The 21,277-nt window shown below is 35.7% G+C and overlaps 1 protein-coding gene and 1 long non-coding RNA gene across 4 annotated transcripts in view; one reads left to right on the forward strand and one right to left on the reverse strand.

Annotated features, from left to right (window-relative positions):
• LOC145720504 (uncharacterized) overlaps nt 1-21,277 on the forward strand; it is a 507,675-nt gene that overhangs the window by 428,667 nt on the left and 57,731 nt on the right. The window lies entirely within an intron of this gene.
• FSIP2 (fibrous sheath interacting protein 2) overlaps nt 1-21,277 on the reverse strand; it is a 93,278-nt gene that overhangs the window by 43,358 nt on the left and 28,643 nt on the right. Inside the window, exons 10-14 of the mRNA XM_006726943.3 lie at nt 19,811-19,923; nt 18,966-19,008; nt 17,689-17,795; nt 15,570-15,633; nt 4,226-4,283 (exon numbers count right to left, since the gene is read on the reverse strand). Coding sequence (XP_006727006.2) covers nt 4,226-4,283; nt 15,570-15,633; nt 17,689-17,795; nt 18,966-19,008; nt 19,811-19,923 — 385 coding nt within the window. The remainder of the gene's footprint in view (nt 1-4,225; nt 4,284-15,569; nt 15,634-17,688; nt 17,796-18,965; nt 19,009-19,810; nt 19,924-21,277) is intronic.

Below are 21,277 nucleotides of genomic sequence, written 5' to 3' on the forward strand. Positions count from 1 at the left end.
GTTATTACCTAGGGTTAAGAATTTATATAATTTTTTCCAAAATTTCTAATCATTGAATCATCTGTTTCTTTTCTTTATATCTGAGAGTTTTTCTACAGAAATTCAAAAGGAAGAATAAACTTTATTTTTTGTCCAACCCCCCCCCCCCAATTTATCCTGCTCCTTTGATACTCACATACTTTATTGCTTGGAAGAATAGAATTGTAGCTGCTGCATAAAAAATATATCTATCTGAAAAGTCCAATTCTGAGCCACCTTTGTCAAGCCTGCTTTGTGGTTCTCTGGGGGAGGACACAGAATTGGAGGGAGAGGGTGGGCTAGTCCTTTCTGTCTGCTAAAAGGTACCATGAGGCAAAGTATTTGACCAGAGCTTTCTGATAATCATTTACTTACCCTTTTAAATCCCATGGTCCCACCTACACTTTCACCAAACAGCAGGAAGGGAATATGTGAATGATATTCAGTAACTATGGGTTAAAATAATAGGTTCCTAGCCATATGCAATACTAATTTAGATGGAGACCTTTTCTTCATATGAAGATATTCTATCATGTGTTCTAATTAGAATTATTTATCGGGGCGCCTGGGTGGCTCAGTCGTTAAGCGTCTGCCTTCGGCTTAGGTCATGATCCCAGAGTCCTGGGATCGAGCCCCACATCAGGCTCCCTGCTCCGCAGGAGGCCTGCTTCTCCCTCTCCCACTCCCCCTGCTTGTGTTCCCTCTCTGGCTGTCTTTCTCTCTGTCAAATAAATAAAACCTTTAAAAAAAAAAAAGAATTATTTATCAACACACACTAATGAAATAAAAAACATAGTTTCTGAATTGTAACAAAGAAAAGAAAATAATGAAAATTATAGAAAAAACAGGGCGCCTGGGTGGCTCAGTCGTTAAGCGTCTGCCTTCGGCTCAGGTCACGATCCCAGGGTCCTGGGATCGAGTCCCACATCGGGCTCCCTGCTCGGCAGGAAGCCTGCTTCTCGCTCTCCCACTCCCCCTGCTTGTGTTCCTGCTCTCGCTATCTCTCTCTCTGTCAAATAAATAAATAAAATCTTTAAAAAAAAAAAAGAAAGAAAATTATAGAAAAAACAAATAGTTAATAAAGTCAGATCAAAGACCATATTATGATACTTTCATAAATTTCAACATGGGCTCTTTTCTTATAATCAGATATATGATACTCTCATATATTTCAATCCTCTTCCTACTTTCTTAAAAGAAAATTGACATTCCTTTTTCATTTTTGTAGGCCTGTGCTATACATTATAACATTCAGTTTTTCCCCTTTAAAGTCTAAAATTCAATCATGAGAAACAGCAAGACTGAGAATTACATCCTAAATCTTGGCAGAAAAACAAAACAAAACAACAAGCAAAAAAACCCCATCTTCACTCGTTTCAGCTCAGAAATTAGGCTTGGTAGTAACAACCCATATTTAGATTAGAACCTTTATTTTTTCAGGATCTGGTTTCTCAGGTCAACCTAAGCATAATTTTCTTCTTTTAGACATTCTGCAATCTAACTCTCCCAGATTCATTTTTTCTATTCTCTTCACATTATACTGTAGGTACCAAATGGAACTCAAGGAGCCCAACCTATTGACTGATAACTGTCCGCAATAGGCTCTCTGCCCCAAGGCATGCATATAGATCCAAAGAGCAAAGACTTAATAAAATTGACCAAATAACAGAAAGCTTTAATGAAGACCACTTTCAACAGTTATAATAACCATAAAAGTATGATATCAGTGAAAAAGGCAGAGTAAGGAGCTCTGAAAACTTACTCTTCCATAAAAGCAATGGGAAAACTGGCAAAAAAAATTTCTTTTATAATTTTATAATAAATGCTTTTATAGCCATTTTTTTTTAGTTTTCTGAACTCTGAAAATTAACCAAAGGCTTTCAGCATTCCAGAGAATGTTTATTCAAGAAAAATGATTGATCTAGGTAAAAACAGTGAGCTTTGTGGGGTTTTAACTTGCCCTATTTCTATCCCCTTTCTCCAGCTCCATGGTATCCTTGAAAAGCAACACCTTTCAATCACAGGGGCATGGCTTTGTTCATTGTGGTATCTGCCTAACATTTAGCATTATGTTTTGAACATAGAAGTTTCTTAATAAATGTTTGATAAATAAATTCCCACTTAAAGTCTTTTGGATCTAGGCCTAATCTCTAATACAAAATGAAGCCTTTGTGCAGGTCACTAATATGGGCTTCTAGAACTGATTCCTGGTTTCTTGCCTTCAATTTTTCTTATATATTTCTATCAGAGTTGTCTATGACCGCTACATTCCCCCTCCAAACCATCAGAGTGCCACCCATTAAATAAACTACAAATAAACTACAAATTCCTGACCACAGTCTGCACAGCTGCAGACTTACTGCCTTCTTCACTTTGTTACTCCTTATGTCTTCCATCCAATAATATGAACTTACTCATTACCTAAGTGCAAGACATAATTATTGCAACTCTGTTTACCCCCACTGCTATGGTATTTGATTTGTCTTCATTCTCTTGTTCCTGAATTTCCATGTCTATTTTATAAACCTTTCTGTATGCCTTTTGTATTAACATTAGAAAAAAATAGAACTAAACAATAGAAGAAAGAGAGGGAAGATGAGGTGGACAGTATATCAGATGTGATGATTCTATCATAAAGTCTTATGAAATCTGGAGTTAAATCAGAACATGAGGAATGGGATATGTGTATGATGGGAAGAATCAGACTGGAAAGTATTGTTAGTTGTGTTTTATTTGTACTCTGACCTGAGGTTAGAATGGGTACGTGAAACTAAAAGTATTTTATTCCCGTCAGTTTGGGAGGGACTGGTGAAGAAGCTTCAGGCCATGCCTAGAGTTAATCATCTTAGCTGAGCTAAGATTTTTAATGAAAGAGTAGCCAAAATATTTGCTATGAAACATTCAAATGATTCTGTGGTTCTGTAATCTTGGGTGGGAGAAAATGAAGAGGCAGGAATTAAGACTTTATTATGAGCCTCTTCTAACCTATTTAATGAAGAGGCAAGTATTTATATTTCCAATAAATAAAAATGTATTTATTCAACAAGTAAAATAAAAATAGTATTATTTACACATGATCATCATTCCTCCACTTTGTACTTTAAACTGAACTCATCAGTTTTCTTCCTTCTGCATCTATTATAGTGCTACATATCCTATGAACTCTCAGTAAGTCAGTTAAATTGACAGCCATCAGTCCTAAAAGAAGATACTTCCTCCAAGGAAGTTTGATCTGAATATTTTGATACCCTTTACCACCATACATCTCTTAACTTTGACCTACCATTTTCATAGGGATTTGTGGTTTCTAAAGTATATCGTGGACATTATTTGGCATATTACCTTTATAAGAATGTGATGATATTGGGTCTAAAATAATAGTTTTTTGGTTTTTTTCCCCCTAGAGTTGAGAAAACCATACCTAACCACCAACAGAATAGGTGGCCATTGAGGTTTGAGGAATGAAAAATCCCTCAGGCCCCCCAAATTTCTTCTTCAGAGACTTGCAATTTCCATCTTCAGAGGTTATTATTTGAGGTTATACTGCAAATACCCGTTAGGAGAATAATTGATTAAGTCATCAATATTTGCAGTAAACTAACTTACCATCCTTGGGAAGCCAGTAATCTCAAAAGGCCTAAGAAATGGTAAATGTGGGGCGCCTGGGTGGCTCAGTCGTTAAGCGGCTGCCTTCGGCTCAGGTCATGATCCCAGGGTCCTGGGATCGAGCCCCGCATTGGGCTCCCTGCTCGGTGGGAAGCCTGCTTCTCCCTCTCCCACTCCCCCTGCCTGTGTTCCCTCTCTCGCTGTGTCTCTCTCTGTCAAATAAATACATAAAATCTTAAAAAAAAAAAATGGTAAATGTTTCAAAGGTGATAAAAGCAAAGGAACAAGGTCCAGATGCTGGAAAACTCTTGAAGAGGAGGGATTATGGTAGGATATACTTGAACATGGTTGAAGACTCTGAAGTGAAGGGGGAAGTGTAGAACCACAGTGGGGATAAGGAAACAGAGAAGGAAGAGGAAAAACATTCCCTTTGTCTGCTTTACAATTTAAGCTTAGTGCTGAGAGTTTGCAAAAGACAGAAGTTTCACTATCCAAGTGGAACTACTAGAGGATTCCATGTAATCATTTGCTTTTGAATAGCACTCATGTAATTATTAAAATATTAATTTATATTTACACATTAATTTTCTTAGATACTTACGTATTTGAGAAAGCATGAGAAGGGAAAGTACCCTGGGCTGTGGCATGAATCTGAGGTCCTATTTATTAGAAAAGGAAAATTGTAATTAGTTTGTATTCTTCCCCAGCAATTTGTGAAATGGAAAATAATATTTTTAGTAGATCTTTATTCTTTGGTACTATCTTGTTTAAAGGCCTCCAGAGATTCTCCACAATGAAGCCCAAATTCCTTAGGAAGGCATAAAATACACCATACAATCTGATGTTCTCACTTACCTCTGCAGTGTCTACTCTGGCTAGTCTCTATCTATTCATATATAATCTATGGTCTGTAGACACAGAATGATATAATTTGCTAAATATATCATGTTCTCCATGTCTCTGGGCCTTTGTTTTTGCCATTTCCTTTGTCTGGAGCACCCTATGCCTTCTTTTTAACTTCTCATCTTTTAGGCTTCACTCAGTTTGTATTAATTCCACTAGAAAGCCTTGCCTAAGTAAATAAATATCCTTCTTTAGTGCCCCTGAAGCATTCTACACATGTTTCTATTACAAAACTCATTATGTTATATCATAATTAAATGTTTACTTTTCTGTCTTCCTGACTATGAAATAAATTTACCACTATATCTTCAGCACTTAACACACAGTAAGTATTCAGTAACATTTGTTTGTTGAATCCATTATTTAATTAATATGTTCCTCAACATTTATTCATTGATTTGTCTGCCATTAATCTTCTCCTACTTGAATATTATCTAACTTGCTTTGTATATAATCCAGCAAGATTCTATTGCTGAGTTTTGGTAAATACTCAGGATTGAAGTGATATAGGAAGTCTTTCTGCAGTACATCTCTACAGGCATACTGAATTGGTGTATGTCAATTATGCAAAAACACAAATGAATAAAAGTTTTAGACAAAAAGATTGCCCTAATTTCAGAAAGTAGTATTAGTAATTAGAACTAGTTCAAAGTTAAGTTTAGATGGTAACTCTTGTTTCTTCCAGCAAATGAGTAACCAATAGGTACTAACGATGTGTATAAAATGTCTTACTTAAATCCTGTGAACCATTTTGAGTTTGTTTTTATAGATACGTTTTTGTGTATGTTCAGTTTGGTAGAAGTAACTGGAATTAAGAGTGCACAGATCTGAGAAATTAAGTGTGAAAATAATACTATTTTAAAAGCAAAGTAAAAAAAAAAAAGCTTTTCTGTTGCCATTAATATGCTGGAGTAGATATCTAAAAAAATTGCCTAGAATTCTATATAAATAATTTAAACTACCCTCTTAAAAGCAGCTAATATTTCAAACACATTAAGAGAAATCTTTGAGAGTAAAAAATTTGTAATAACACAAATCTAGAGTGGTAAGCAAGTTTTGAAGCTGATGCTTGCTCTGTGAGCATTGGCAATACCTACAAACAAAATGGGGAACGAAAACTAAGTAAGAGCCTCTAAAAATATACTAGATGCCAAAGAGCTATACCCTTGGTTGAAGAGTTGTCTAAAAAACAAAAACAAAAACAAAAAAACTCATGCCACAGAGGTAGCAGCACAAATAAACTATGTCTTGGCTACAGCTGTGGATAGAGGAATAAGAGGAAAAAAATAAAAATCTCTTAAGAGATAATCTGTGATTATGAATTCCAATATGACTTTGAGGTTCAAATCTATATGGTCATAAAACTCCAAGTGAGAAATTAATTTAAAATGAACCTTGTTTATACCTCTTCCAGATGCCTAGCAGAAGCATATGGAAATTTTTTAAACTGCTTTATAGAGGTATAATTGGTACTCAAAGAACTGTACATATTTAATGTGTTGAATTTGAGTTTCTATAGAGCAACACACACTATCCAAATATAGAATTCCCAATGATACATTTCTGTCAAAAATGAGCTTACATATAACAATAATGCCCCCTACACACACACACACACACACACACAAAGACAAATATGAAGAAACAAATCCAGTGACTATTAGCAGGAAAAAAAAGCATTAGAATTAGACATCACTATTTCAGATATTTGAATTACCAGATAGAGAATATTTAAAAGTGTATCTTATATGTATAAATATATAAAGAAGGGATTAGAAAACATAGGAATGGAACAAGAACTTATCAAAAAAGTCCAGTCAAATTTGAAAAATAACTATTCAGAAATTATATATATATGCATATATATATAATGTTTGTTTAATCAGAAAATTTCAAAATGCATTGAATTGATAAAATAGTAAATTAGATAAACTGAAGAAAGAATTGGTCATTTGGAGGACAAATTTGAAGAAATTAACCAGAATGCAGCACAGAGAAATGGAAAATATGATAGTTGTTAAAGGATGTAGAAGAAAAAAAGGAGTTCTAAATATACATAACTGGAGTTTTAGAAGAAAATAATAAAGAAAGTGGGGAGAGGCAATACAGGAGAGGAAAAATAGCTGAAACTTGTCCAGAACTGTTCATCATAATAATACTAAAGAAAAATAAAAGAAAGACCTTAAAAGCAGACTGAGGTGTGTGTGGGGAGGGGAGGGGGAGAATCACTTATGCAGGAATTATTAAATAGAGAAAAAGTAGAACATTTAAGTAAAACAATATCTTTACAGTGCTAAGAAAAAATAGCTGTCCTTAAGGACTTGTATACCCAGCCATAATTATATCCCAGAACATGGTAAAATAGAGTTTTATCAAACAGAATCTGAGGATTTACTCCCCAAATTCATTTACTAATGACATTTCTAAAGAATGGATTTACTTTAGGAAGAATGAAGGTGATTCTAGAAAGTATGAAATGCAAAAGGGAATGGTGAACAAAAAAAAATACTGGTAAACATGGACAAATATAACCAAAACCTGACTGTATAAAAATCAGAATTTTAATTTAGCTGGTAAAAAAATCAAAACTAAACTATTGGTTAAGTATGATATGAAATAGTGATTTAGAAGTTAATTATTTTAACTTTGACTTTTACTTTAAGCATACATGCAAAATTCAAAGGTAATTGTCAAAAGGAATATACATAGCATACAGTTTCTAAAACAGCAGAGAGAAAAATGGATTAAAAATAAGCTTAGGAGAGGCAAGATGGCAGAAGAGTAGGGGACCCTATTTCAACCAGTCCCCTGAAATTAGCTGGATATCTACCAAACCATTCTGAACACCCAAGAAATCAGCCTGAGATGTAAGAATATATATCTGGATCTCTACAAGCAGAAAATCTCTGGCAGTTGTGAGGTATGAAGGGCAGAGCCATGATTCTGCAGGCAGGTATCAGAAAATAAACAGAAGGGGGAGGGAGCCGCCATAAGCTGGCGCTGGGAAGGTGATATAACACCAGAGAACAAAAGCGTCCCCAGCGGGGGACCGGGCACAGACTCACAGACCGGTAGTGGCAGGGAAAGGACTTTAGTGCAGCCCCCAGACAGGATCCAGGAGCTGTGGGTGCATGCATGAACTGAGGCAGCTCCTGGTTTTAGAAGCACAAAGGGCAGAGACACACCAGGCCCTGCGATCTACCTCTGAGAGAGTTGCTGTGGGGGGCACCACAAGGGAGGCTGCAGTTTTTAGCAGTGCAGACAGAAACGGAGGCTCTGTGTCCTGTAGGGCTCAGTGAAGAGCAGACTACAATTTCTCTGCTCTGGGTCATAGGTTTGGGTATGGTGATTTTTGCTTTGACTCTCGGAAGAGACAGAAGAGACTCATAAAGCTGCAAAAGCTCAAAAAACTGGTTTCCACTGAGCACCCCCCCAACAGGGGCAGGGCAACCCTGCCCAAGCAGGGTTGCATGAAACAGCACGGCAGGTCCCTCCCCCAGAAGAAGACAGGGTGGAAGAACAAGAGGATGACAACCCTAGGGTCCCTATAAAATGGGTGCATCTTGCTTCGGTTGTGGTTAATACTTTGGGCTTTACATTCCCTCAACCACCCCTCAACAGAACAACTAAGAGGATGAACCCCCAACAAAGAAAAGAATCAGAGACTATGGCCTCTGCCACAGACCTAATGGATATGGATATAAGCAAGATGTCAGAGACAGACTTCAGAGTAGCAATTATGAAGTTGATATCTAGGCTTGAGAAAAATATTAGTGACAATATAGAATCTTTAAAGGCAGAAATGAGATCTAATCAGGCTGAACTTAAAAATACATGAATGAGATGCAGTCTAAACTGGATACTCTGACAGCCACGGTAAAAGAGGCTGAAGAATGAATTGATGAGCTAGAAGATAAGATGATAGAAAAGAAGGAAGCCAGGAGGCCTGGGATAAACTCCTGAAAGCTGAAGAGATCAGCCTGCAAGAGATAAATGACACCATGAAACATTCCAATGTCAGAATTATTGGGATCCCTGAGGGAGTGGAGAGAGAGAGAGGACTAGATGATATATTTGAGCAAATCATAGCTGAGAACTTCCCTAATCTGGGGAATGAAACAAGCATTTGTTTCCATGAGGCAGAGAGGATCCTTCCCAAGATCAATGAGAAGGACCAATTCCCCAACATATAATAGTAAAACTCGCAAATCTTAGAACCAAGGAAGCAATCCTGAAAGGAGTTAGGGGGAAGAGATTTCTTATGTACAGAGGGAGGGACATCAGAATAACATCAGACCTGTCCAAAGAGACCTGGCAAGCCAGAAAGGGCTGGCAAGACATATTCAGGGTACTAAATGAGAATAACATGCAGCCAAGAATACTTTATCCAGCAAGGCTGTCATTCAGAATGGATGGAGAGACAAGGAGTTTCCAGGACAGGCAGAAACTGAAAGAATATGTGACCACTAAGCTGGCCCTGCAAGAAATATTAAAGGGGATTCTATAAAAGGAGAAATTGATATAGAATAGAAATTTACAGAGACAATTTATAGAAATAGGGACTTCACAGGCAATAGGATGGCACTAAAATCATATCTTTCAATAGTCACTCTCAACGTGAACAGCTTAAATGCTCCCATGAAACAGCACAAGGGTGCAGATTGGATAAAAAGACATGACCCATCCATATGCTGTCTACAAGAGACTCATTTTGAACCTAAAGATACATCCAGACAGAAAGTGAGGGAATGGAGAACCATTTTTCATGCCAATGGACCTCAAAGAAAGCCGGGGTAGCAACAATCATAATAGACAAATTAGATTTTAAGCTAAAGATTGTATTAAGAGATACAGAGGGACATTATATCATTCTTAAAGGGTATATCCAACAAGAAGATCTAACAATTGTAAATATCTAAGCCCCCAACATGGGAGGAGCCAACTACATAAGCCAACTGTTAACCAAAATAAACAAACATATTGATAATAATACAGTAATTGTAGGAGACCTCAATACTCCACTCTCAGCAACAGACAGATCATCTAAGCAGAAAATCAACAAAGAAACAAGAGCTTTGAATGACACATTGGACCAGATGGACTTCATAGGTACATACAGAACATTCCACACTAAAGCAACAGAATACTCATTCTTCTCAAATGCACGCAGAACTTTCTCCAGAATAGACGACATACTGCATCACAAGTCAGGTCTTAACTGATACCAAAAGACTGAGAGTATGCCCTGCTTATTTTCAGACCACAGTGCTTTGAAAGTGGAACTCAATCACAAGAAAAAATTTGGAAGGAATTCAAACATATGGAAGCTAAAGACCATCCTGCTAAAGAAATGTTTGGGTCAACCAGGAAATTGAAGAAGAACTTAAACAACTCATGGAAACCAATGAGAACAAAAACACATTAGTCCAAAACCTATGAGATACTGCAAATGTGGTCCTAAGGGGGAAATAAATAGCCATCCAGCCTCACTCAAAAAAGTAGAAAAATCCCAAATGCACAAGCTAACTTTACACCTAAAGGAACTGGAGAAAGAACAGCAAATAAAACCTAAACCAAGCAGGAGAAGATAAATAATAAGGATTAAAGCAAAGATCAATGAAATAGAAACCATAAAAACAGTAGAGCAGATCAACGAAACTAGAAGCTGGTTCTTTGAAAGGATTAATAAGATCGATACCTCTGGCCAGACTTATCCAAAAGAAAAGAGAAAGGACCCAAATTAATAAAATTATGAATGAAAGGGGAGAGATCATGACTAACACCAAGGAAACAGAAACAATTATTAGAAATTATTATTAGCAACTATATGCTGATAAATTAAGCAACCTGGAAGAAATGGATGCCTTCCTGGAAACTTATAAACTACCAAGACAGAAACAGGAAGAAATTGACAATCTGACTTGACCAATAACCAGTCACGAAATTGTAGCAATAATCAAAAACCTCCCAAAAAACAAGAGTCCAGGGCCAGATGGATTCCCAGGGGAATTCTACCAAACATTTAAAGAAGAAATACTACCTATTCTTCTGAAGCTATTTCAAAAAATAGAAACAGAAGGAAAACTTCCAAACTTGTTCTATGAGGCCAGCGTTACCTTGATCCCAAAACCAGGCAAAGACCCCATCAAAAACGAGAATTACAGACCAATATCCTTGATGAATATGGATGCCAAAATATTTGACAAGATCCTCGCCAACAGGATCCAACAGTACATTAAAAGGATTATCCATCACGACCAGGAAGGATTTATTCCTGGGATGCAAGGGTGGTTCAACATTTGCAAATCAATCAATGTGATAGAACACATTAATAAAAGAAAAGACAAGAACCATATGATCCTCTCAATTGATGCAGAAAAAGCATTTGACAAAATTCCTTTCCAGATTAAAACTCTTCAGAGTGTAGGTACATAGGGAACATTCCTCAATTTCATAAAATCCATCTATGAAAAACCCACAGTGAATATTATTCTCAATGGGGAAAAGCTGAGAGCTTTTCCCTTAAGATCGGGAACATGACAGGGATGCCCACTCTCACCACTATTGTTCAACGTAGTACTAGAAGTGCTAGCAACAGCAATCAGACAACAGTAAGAAATAAAAGGAATTCAAATTGGCAAAGAAGAAGTCAAACTCTCTCTCTTCGCAGATGAGATGATACTTTATGTGGAAAACACAAAAGACTCCACCCCCAAATTACTAGAACTCATACAGCAATGCAGTAATGTGGCAGGATACAAAATCAATGCACAGAAATCAGTTGCTTTTCTATACATTAACAATGTAACTGTAGAAAGAGAAATTAGGGGATTGATTCCATTTACAATAGCACCAAAAACCATAAGATACCTCGGAATAAACCTAACCAAGACGTAAAGAATCTATACTCTAGGAACTACAGAACACTCATGAAAAATTGAAGAAGACACAAAAAGATGGAAAAATATTCCATGCTCATGGATCGGAAGAATAAACATTGTTAAAATGTCTATGCTGCCCAGAGCAATCTACACTTTCAAACCCCTCCCTATTAAAATACCACTGGCATTTTTCAAAGAGCTGGAAAAAACAATCCTAAAATTTGTATGGAACCAGAAAAGACCCCAAATGGCCAAGGAAATGTTGAAAAAGAAAAACAAAGCTGGGGGCATCACATTGCCTGATTTCAAGCTATATTACAAAGCCGTGATCACTAAGACAGCATGGTACTGGCACAAAAACAGACACATAGACCAATGGAACAAAATAGAGAGCCCAGATATGGACCCTCAACTCTATGGTCAACTAATCTTTGACAAAGCAGGAAAAAATATTGAATGGAAAAAAGACAGTCTCTTCAATAAATGGTGCTGGAAAAACTGGACAGCTATATACAGAAGAATGAAACTCGACCATTCTCTTACACCATACACAAAGATAAACTCAAAATGGATGAAAGACCTCAATGTGAGACAGGAATTCATCAAAATCCTAGAGGAGAACATAGGCAGTAACCTCTTCAACATCAGCCACAGCAACTTCTTTCAAGACACGTCTCCAAAGGCTAGTGAAGCAAAAGTAAAAATGAACTTCTGGGACTTCATCAAGATAAAAAGCTTCTGCACAGCAAAAAAACAGTCAACAAAACTAAGAGGCAACCCACGGACTGGGAGAAGATATTTGCAAAAGACACTACAGACAAAAGGCTAATGTCCAAGATCTATAAAGAACTTCTCAAACTCAACACCCAAAAAACAAATAATCAAGTAAAAAACTGGGCAGAAGACATGAACAGACACTTCTCAAAAGAAGACATACAAATGGCTAATAGACACATGAAAAAATGTTCATCATCATTAGCCATCAGGGAAATTCAAATCAAAACCACATTGAGGGGGCGCCTGGGTGGCTCAGTCGTTAAGCGTCTGCCTTCGGCTCAGGTCATGATCCCAGGGTCCTGGGATCGAGCCCCACATCGGGCTTCCTGCTCAGGGGGAAGCCTGCTTCTCCCTCTCCCACTCCCCCTGCTTGTGTTCCTTCTCTCACTGTATCTCTCTCTGTCAAATAAATAAAATCTTAAAAAAAAACACATTGAGATAACACCTTATACTAGTTAGAATGGTAAAAAATTAACAAGGCAGGAAACAACAAATGTTGGAGAGGTTGTGGAGAAAGGGAAACCCTCTTACACTATTGATGGGAATGTAAGTTGGTACAGCCACTTTGGAAAACGGTATGGAGGTTCCTCAAGATGTTAAAAATAGAGCTACCCTATGGCCAGCAATTGCACTACTGGGTATTTACCCCAAAGATACAGATGTAGTGAAAAGAAGGGGCACATGCACCCCAATGTTCATAGCAGCAATGTCCACAATAGCCAAACTGCAGAAGGAGCCGAGAGGCCCTTCAACAGATGAATGGATAAAGAAGATGTGGTTCATATATACAATGGAATATTACTTAGCCATCAGAAAGGATGAATACTCACCATTTGCATTGACATGGTGGAACTGGAGGGGATTATGCTAAGTGAAATAACTCAAGCAGAGAAAGACAATTATCATACTGTTTCACTCATATGTGGAACATAAGGAATAGCATGGAGAAGGAAGGGAAAACTGAAGGAGGGGCAATCATAGGGGGAGACGAACCATGAGAGACTATGGGCTCCGGGAAACAATCTGAGGGTTCCAGAGGGGAGGGTGGTGGGAGGATAGGGTAGCCCAGTGATGGGTATTAAGGAAGTCACATGTTGAACATTAGGTGTTATATGCAAATAATGAATCATGGAACACTACATCAAAAAGTAATGATGTACTGTATGGTGACTTACATAATAAAAAAAATAAGCTTAATACTCTAAAAGAAATCAAGAAAGGAGAAATTGAAGGGAAATATAAAAAAGCAGAACAAAGTAAAAGCACCAATAAGGCATTAGAAATATTCCAAGGTTTTAATTAACATAAGTGTAAATGGCTTAAATTCAATTAGTAGTCAAATTCCTAGACTCAATAAAAATAAAACAAGATGATGCAGGTGTAGAGTGCTTACAAAAGCCACATCTATACATAAAAAGATACTAAGACACAAAGCTGATATAGCCATATTATTGTCGGACCTACTAAATTTGAGACAAAAAGCATCACTTATGATAAAGATCCATACATAATAATAAAAAACTCAATTTTACAACTGAAACTAATATTACACTGTATGTTAACTAACTGAAATTTAAATTAAAAAAAAAAGCCCTCAATTCACCAGGATAGTCCTGGATGTGCCGAGTAACCCAGACCAAGAATTAAAAAGTAAAAATGGACAGAACTACATGGAGGAGTTGATAACTAATCATTCCCAATGATTTTTAGAACAGAGTAAATAAAAGTATATAGAATATTTGAACTACACAATTCAACACCTTGATTGAATGGAAATATTTAGAACATGGCACCACCAAATTGATAATATTTATTATTTTCAACCACACAGAACATGTACAAAATTAATCATGTGTGCTAAGCCAATAGGGCAATTTTGCAGATATTTCAAAAATCTGGTATCATAAAGGCCATGCTGTCAGTCCACAAAGCAATTAAATTGGAAATCAATAACAAAAAGGAAACTAGAAATCCAATATGCTTGAAATTTTAAAACTAATCTATAAATACAAAATAACACAAAATTGGAATTTAGATAGGATTTTAAAAAAATGAAAATATTGCACATTAAGTTTTACAGTACATTTCAAAATCTCTTACATATCACCAATTAAGTGCCACACACTATTCTAAGCACTTTTACAAATATTAACTTATTGAATTGCCATAGGAATCATATGAATGATGTACCATTACTGTTCATGTAACAGCACTCAAACGAGTCTTAAAGGTTAACTTGCTTCAAGTTAACACACTCCTTGCTTACTGACCTAAGGTTCTTGATCTGTAACAGAACTAATTTACTTCCTTTGAGATCTGCAGACCACTGGCCTTGGGGAATGAAGGACCAGAACATTCCCAGGCCACAGAGGCCAGAAACCTATTTGAAGCCACCTGGACTCTGATTAGCCCAACAATCTTTTAGCAAAATGTTTTTCTTTTTTAAGGTCACACTATGACTTTACTGACCTCCCTTTGTGCATCTGTAGACCTTGCCCTCCTTTGCAGAACAAACAGAGTAGTCTTGCACAACCCCTGGGTACCAAGGAACCAGACCTTCTTGCACAACCCCCACCCTGGACACAAAAGAACTAGAACTTCTTGCACAACCCCAACCCTGGACACAAAAGAACTAGAACTTCTTGCACAACTTCTGAGCTCCGAGATAACTCTAGCTGACATCATTGAGTCTGCAGGTAATAAAAAAAATGTCACAGACTACTGTACTCCCTTAACTGATTAAACCCCTTTAAAAATCTTATGGCCAGGCAGAAAGCTCAGACAAGAGACTGCCTCTCTCCAGATTTCAGGCCTCCTGAATAAAGCTCAAATTCCTTTCTAATCAAAACTCATCTCTTGATTGGCCTTTCCAGAGATGGGCAGTGAATTTGGGTTAGGTAATATTCTCATTTTATAGTTGGAAAAGCCAAAGAACAGAGAAATTAAATAACTTGGCCAGACATAAATTTTTAGTGTTGGAGTGTGGATTTGATTTAAGTAGTCTTGCCAGAATATATGTTCCTACCTATTATGCCATACTGCCTTCTGATAATCTGATCCATGTGGATAGGACATATGATTACTTGATGCCAAGAAATTTGAAAATTTAGATGAATAAATTTACAAGAAAAGTGTAACTTGTGAAAACAAACTCAAAAAGAAACAGAAAATACATAGTTTCAAATATAATTGAATCTGTAGTTTTAAATTTTTTCTCACTAAGAGATCCGGGACCAGGTTAAATATTTTGCTGGTGATTTGTACCAAACATTCAAGGAATATTTAGCACCATACTAGGCATGAAGCAGGAGCTCGATAAATGTTAGTAGAAAAAGTGAATTAAGAGATTGCATAACTTACTCAATAGCTGTTACTGATGTTTACCTGATTCACAGAAGTAGCTTGGTCTCTTGTTTGATCTTTCATTCCAATCAGCATTTAATTCCTTCTACATAATCCAAACAACAAAACAAACATCCTCAAAGGATTTTTCTTCCTCCAGGATTTGAACATCAACTATTACTTATATATTTAAAATACAAAAATTTAAGATTTTGAGAGCTTCTCTTAACTGTCAGTTTTTAAGAAATGCATACATTTTGTGATGTTTATGTTAAATCTATATACAGAATTTAAAAGTTCACAGTTGTATCCTGGGAGGTCCACAAGACCGCCCACACATTTGGTGATTTGCTAAGGCTCATGGGACTCAGAATATAGTTGTACTCACATCTAAGATTTATTACAGTAAAAGGATACACTGAAGGATAAAGAAGGGGAAAAGACACAGGCTGAGTCTGGAAAAATCCATGCATAGTTTTTCTTATGCCCTCTCCTCCTGTGAGAGGACACACTTAAGCATGCTCTCTTCTCTAGCAAGTAAAAAAAAAAAAAAAATGCAGTAACATGTACAGTGTTTCTGCCCAGAGAAATCCATTAGAAACTCAGCACTCAAAGTCTTTATTGAAGGCTGGTCATAAGGACGCCCTCTGCCTTAGTGCATATCAAAATTCTAACCTCCTAAAAAGAAGTCAGGTGTTCAGCAAAAATCACATTATTTGCTATTAATATAGTGCACCATCCATTCAGCTCAGGAAAGTTCCCTATCACTTAGGGACTGTTAGAAAAGCTAACTTCCCCAACACTAGCCAAAGGGCAACCTTGACAACAGTCTCAAGCCTGCTATGTTAACCCTTTCCTACACAGTAGTATTCACTGGCATCCTAAAATTAACTATCTGTGGAATGCACTGATTAGTAAGTAAGCTTATCAACTCAGTGGGACAAAAGAATAGGTGTGTTTTTTAACAAAGCTACAATAGGAGAAAAGTTCAAGTAGAGCTGGAGCAGAGAACAGGTTCTCTGAATACAGAGGGATGTGGTTCTCTAGACTTGTTCAAGAAATCAATATGTTCAGTGAGGTAAATCCAGTGAAATAAATAGGCTTTTTTTTTTTTTTTTTTTTTTGCCCCCCAGGTCTGAGAGCTGAACATAGACCGCTAGAAATACATTTTCTGACAGTGGTAGGCTATGTACATGTTGGAAGCAGAGTGTAATATTTAGTATAATAAAATGGCCATGCTATTTCTTATAATAAATTAGGAATTTTTGGACATTTCGTACTCATTTGAGATCAAGATAGGTGGCAAATTTAATAATACACACATTAACCAAAAAAAGTCAGTAATAAAACTTAGATACTGTTTTTACAGGAGTTTTTTGTTTGTTTGTTTGTTTGTTTTTTAGTAAAGGACATAGCTTTTGCAATCTGTTGGGCAATATTAGGATTTTAAATATTGAAGTTGGTAAGAAATTTTTTTTTGACTCTTAGCATACGTAAAATGGAAAATGACATAGTAGAACACTGAACTGTAAAATGTTTATAATAAAACTGCACTACACAGTCTGTCAATTATTATGCATTAGAAGAAACAGAAAATTATGCCACTTCCTACCCTAATCAAGTAGAATTCATTTGGAAAGAACTTAATAAATTACCATTTTCAAATCATGTTAACTCTTTAGCACAGTTGAACAGTTAACACTGTGTTACTAATGGAATGGATGATGTGGTTTTGACTCCTATCTATAATAAGTAGGCAACTCACAGAAAAAAAAAAATCTAATTTATATCAGAAGACATACCCTGAATTTTTGCTGGTAACTTTCCAATAGCAGAAAACTGATGGCTGGTCAAGAGCCAAGAGGACAGATAGCATGACTGTCTCTGAACAGTCCATCAGTACTAGTTAAAGCCCAATAAAAGGCCAAATTAATACTTCCTCTGAAGGCTGCAGGTATGTACTGTGAACTACAGTATTGTAGCCTATATTTAGAAAGATTATCCTAGGACTATTAAAATTTTATTATGATATGACTAATTTCAGGGAGTGAAGCAGTTTGGTATGGTCACTTCATGAATGAAAATTTTTATACCAATGCTGATCATAAGATTGTATCTCATTTATTTTATTTGCATTTGGAGCAAAAGAAATATTATATACCTCATCTTTTGGAGGATCCAAATAAGACTGTGAAGATCTTGGACAATTTCTTGTGGGTGAAGTTTGAGGTGAAATAACTGAATTTTGAGCTAAGATGTTTACAGCTCCTAGAGAAAAAGAGATAATTTTACATATGAGAAGATCATATTTCTGGAGAAGGGTGAATGCTAATGAATATATTTGATCCAATGCTCTCTCTGCTGAGCTGCCACAATCACTGAATTACCACAATTAGGGATATATTTGAGTTAAGGAAGTATCTCCAAGAATAACATGACCTTTGTAAATGTTCACTGGCTACAAATTTTCAGACAAGTCTGAAATTCTTAACCTCTAATCCTAATTTATTTAATATTATGCCAGCTTAATTCCTATAATTAAACACAGACCATTGCCAGAATTATTTTCATTTCATTCAGGCTGCAATGGAAGACCAACTCACTATGTGGATAGGGGAATAACCAAAGCTGTGTTTTAGGAAGAATGCTTTCACAGTAAAATTTATGGTGGATTAAAAAGAGGAGGAGGAGAATGGAGGAAGATTACTGAAATAGTCAAGGATGAAGGAAACAAGGATAGAAGCTGTGGGAATGAAAAAATAGGAAAGGGCAAAAGAAATTAAGGGGGTAGATTAGACAGAAAGTGGCAACTCTGGGACACAAATACAAAAAAGAAGAGTCAAAGATAACTCACATTTTGTGTCTGGATGAAAACAAGAAAAATCAGGAAGATGATGAGTTTGATATTCTATTGAATTAAAGGTGATCATTGGCCACTGGATGTAGGTGTCCAATATTTTCTGTATATATATGTAGGATATGCATGGGAGTATTTTTAGTGACTTCCAGAAATCTAACAAGGCACAGAAAAATTTAGCTAATGTGTAGTCCACTGAAGGGGAGATGGGAAGTAAGATGTATTATCTATGGAAGAACTGAAGGCCGTGGAGTATGGGGATCGTCCTGGAGACAGTTCTCTGTAGTGTACCTTACTGGATCCCAGTTTATCAGTAATGTGCTGTAGCACTATAAACAGCCACCGCAGGGACCCTAACTTTCCACACTTCACAAAATTCAAAAGCCATACTCATCAAGCAATCACTGAAATATATGAGTCAATTATAATATCTATAATCATAAATAATTTTATACCATGCCTTACTTTCCAAAATAACTATGGTTTTTATAATCAAGTAAAACAACTTCAAAAACTATATGATAAAACTATAATTATGAAATTAACAAAATAACAAGTTTGACTGTTTTTCACTTTCTTACCTCTATCATCAAAAGCACTTGATTTTCTAGTTACTCCATCTTTCTATATGGTACATTAAGGAGAAAAACATTCATTAGCAACTGTACTTCTAAAAGAAATTTTGCCTCTATCAGTCAACCAAATTTATAAAAACTTTCCCCCATTTATGCCCTAACTTTCAATGAAAATTGTCTCAGGGAAAATATATATTAACAACCTTCTAGAATATCTTCTATAGGGATCTCAAATTTAATTAGTTTAAAATTGAGTTCAGTATGTAGCAATGTACAGTTGTTCCTTTTCTAGTATTCTATATTTTGTTTAAAGGCATAGTAATCCATTCAATGGTTGGTTCTAAAAGTTTAGAGTCACTCAATCTGTTTAAGGGAAATAAATATAACCCATACCAATCCAGCTTACAGCTAGGCAAACACATTTCTTAAAATTTTGATGAAAATTTTATTTTGATTTTGAGAACATCATTTCATTGTGATATCATTTTTCTGTGTCTGTCTGTCCCATCAGGCAATGGGTCCTCAAGGGGAGTGATTATATTTTATTCATCTTTTTATCTTATGTGTCCCAATTTCCTCATTTTCCCTTCCTTCTGGTTCAGCACAGGGCTTGGCCAACAATAGATGTTCAATAAATTTTAGCTATTATTATTGCAATTGCTAAATGTTTGGGTTAGTTTCTGCTAAATTACATAGTAACTCAATACTCTGAAGGAAAGACATGGCCTCATGAATAGACCCTAATATCCATAGCCAATCAGTATTATGCTAGTGAAGGAGATAGGACATAGAAGTCAAAAATTAACGAGATAAAAAATCACCATTCAAAAATTTGAGACCGAATTTTATACCTTTTGTTCAGTACCATTAACTTGCACTTCTGACTGGCCAACTGAAGTTGTTGGTTTTTTGACAACAGTCTTTGAACTACTTAAAGATTGATAAATAACATTTGCTGCAGGTCCTAAAAGTAAAGGGGAGAGAAACACCATAGTTGTTGTTGTTGTTGTTGTTTTTAACAACCTATTGAAGGGTAATTGAAATACAACAAACTATACTTATTTAAATTGAATGTTTTTTTTCAATTTTAAAATATGTCTACAACTCTGAAGCTATCACTGCAATCAAAATAACTTTTCCAATACCATTAAATTTTTTTCATCCCCTGAGAAGTGTTTTATTATATGGATACATCACAGTTTTTTATCTACTTACCTACTGTTTGGGTTGTTTCCATTTTGACCTCTCACAAATAAACCTTTATGAGCTTTCATGTACAAGTCACTGTGTGGACATGAGTTTTCATTTCTAATGGGTAAATACCCTAGTAGTGGAATGACTGGATCATATGGTAAGTATAGGTTTAACTTTTAAAAAACACCACACTGTTTTCCAAAATGGCTATATGTTTTGCATACCATTCAGCAGTGCATCAGAGTTTCAATTCTTTCACATCCTTGTCCACATTTAGTAAGCAGAAGAAAGAAAATAGTAAAGATCAAAGTGAAAATCAAAGAAATAGAAAAAAGAAAGAAAATAATGAGCCTAATAGCTGATTCTTTGAAAACTTCAGTAAAAGTGATAAGCCAGATTGACCAGGAAAAAGAGAAGACACAAATTTTCAGCATCAGGAAAATTAGAGATAATAGCATGACGAAAGTCTATAGATAATACTAAAAATAATAACAAAGGAATATTATGAAAAATGTATGGCAGTTAAGTTTAAAAACTTATATACAAATGACAAATTCCTTGAAAAACACAAACTAAGCTCATTCATGAATAGTTGATATGAAAAACTACATATCTATTAAAGAAATTGAATATGTTAAAAACACATCCGGAAAGAAAGCTCCAGGCTCAAATGACTTCATTTCTGAATTATATCTGTTATCTAAGGAAGAAATCACACAAATTCCATACAAAGTCTTCCAGAAAATTGAAGAGGAATGAACTTCTCTCTCAACTCATACTTTGAGATCAAGATCACCTTGATACCAAAATCATTAAAAGACATTACAAGAAAAGAAAACCTCCGTCAACATCCCCCCACTAACAAAGATACAAAAATTATAAATAAAATAAATTGAATCCAATATAAGATAAAGATAATGCATAATCAATGAGTAAGATTAATCCCTAGAATGCAGGACTGGTTTAACATTTAACATTAAAAATAAATCAAAGTGATTCACAACATTAAAAGAAAAAAGAAAATTTAGATGATTATCTGAAAGATGCAGAGGAAAATATGATAAAGTTCAATACCATTCATGATAAAATCTCTTTGTGAACTAAGAATATGAGGATGTGTCCTT

Source organism: Leptonychotes weddellii, chromosome 3, assembly GCF_054177405.1.
Source record: "Leptonychotes weddellii isolate Sample4059 chromosome 3, ASM5417740v2, whole genome shotgun sequence".
NCBI lineage: Eukaryota > Metazoa > Chordata > Mammalia > Carnivora > Phocidae > Leptonychotes > Leptonychotes weddellii.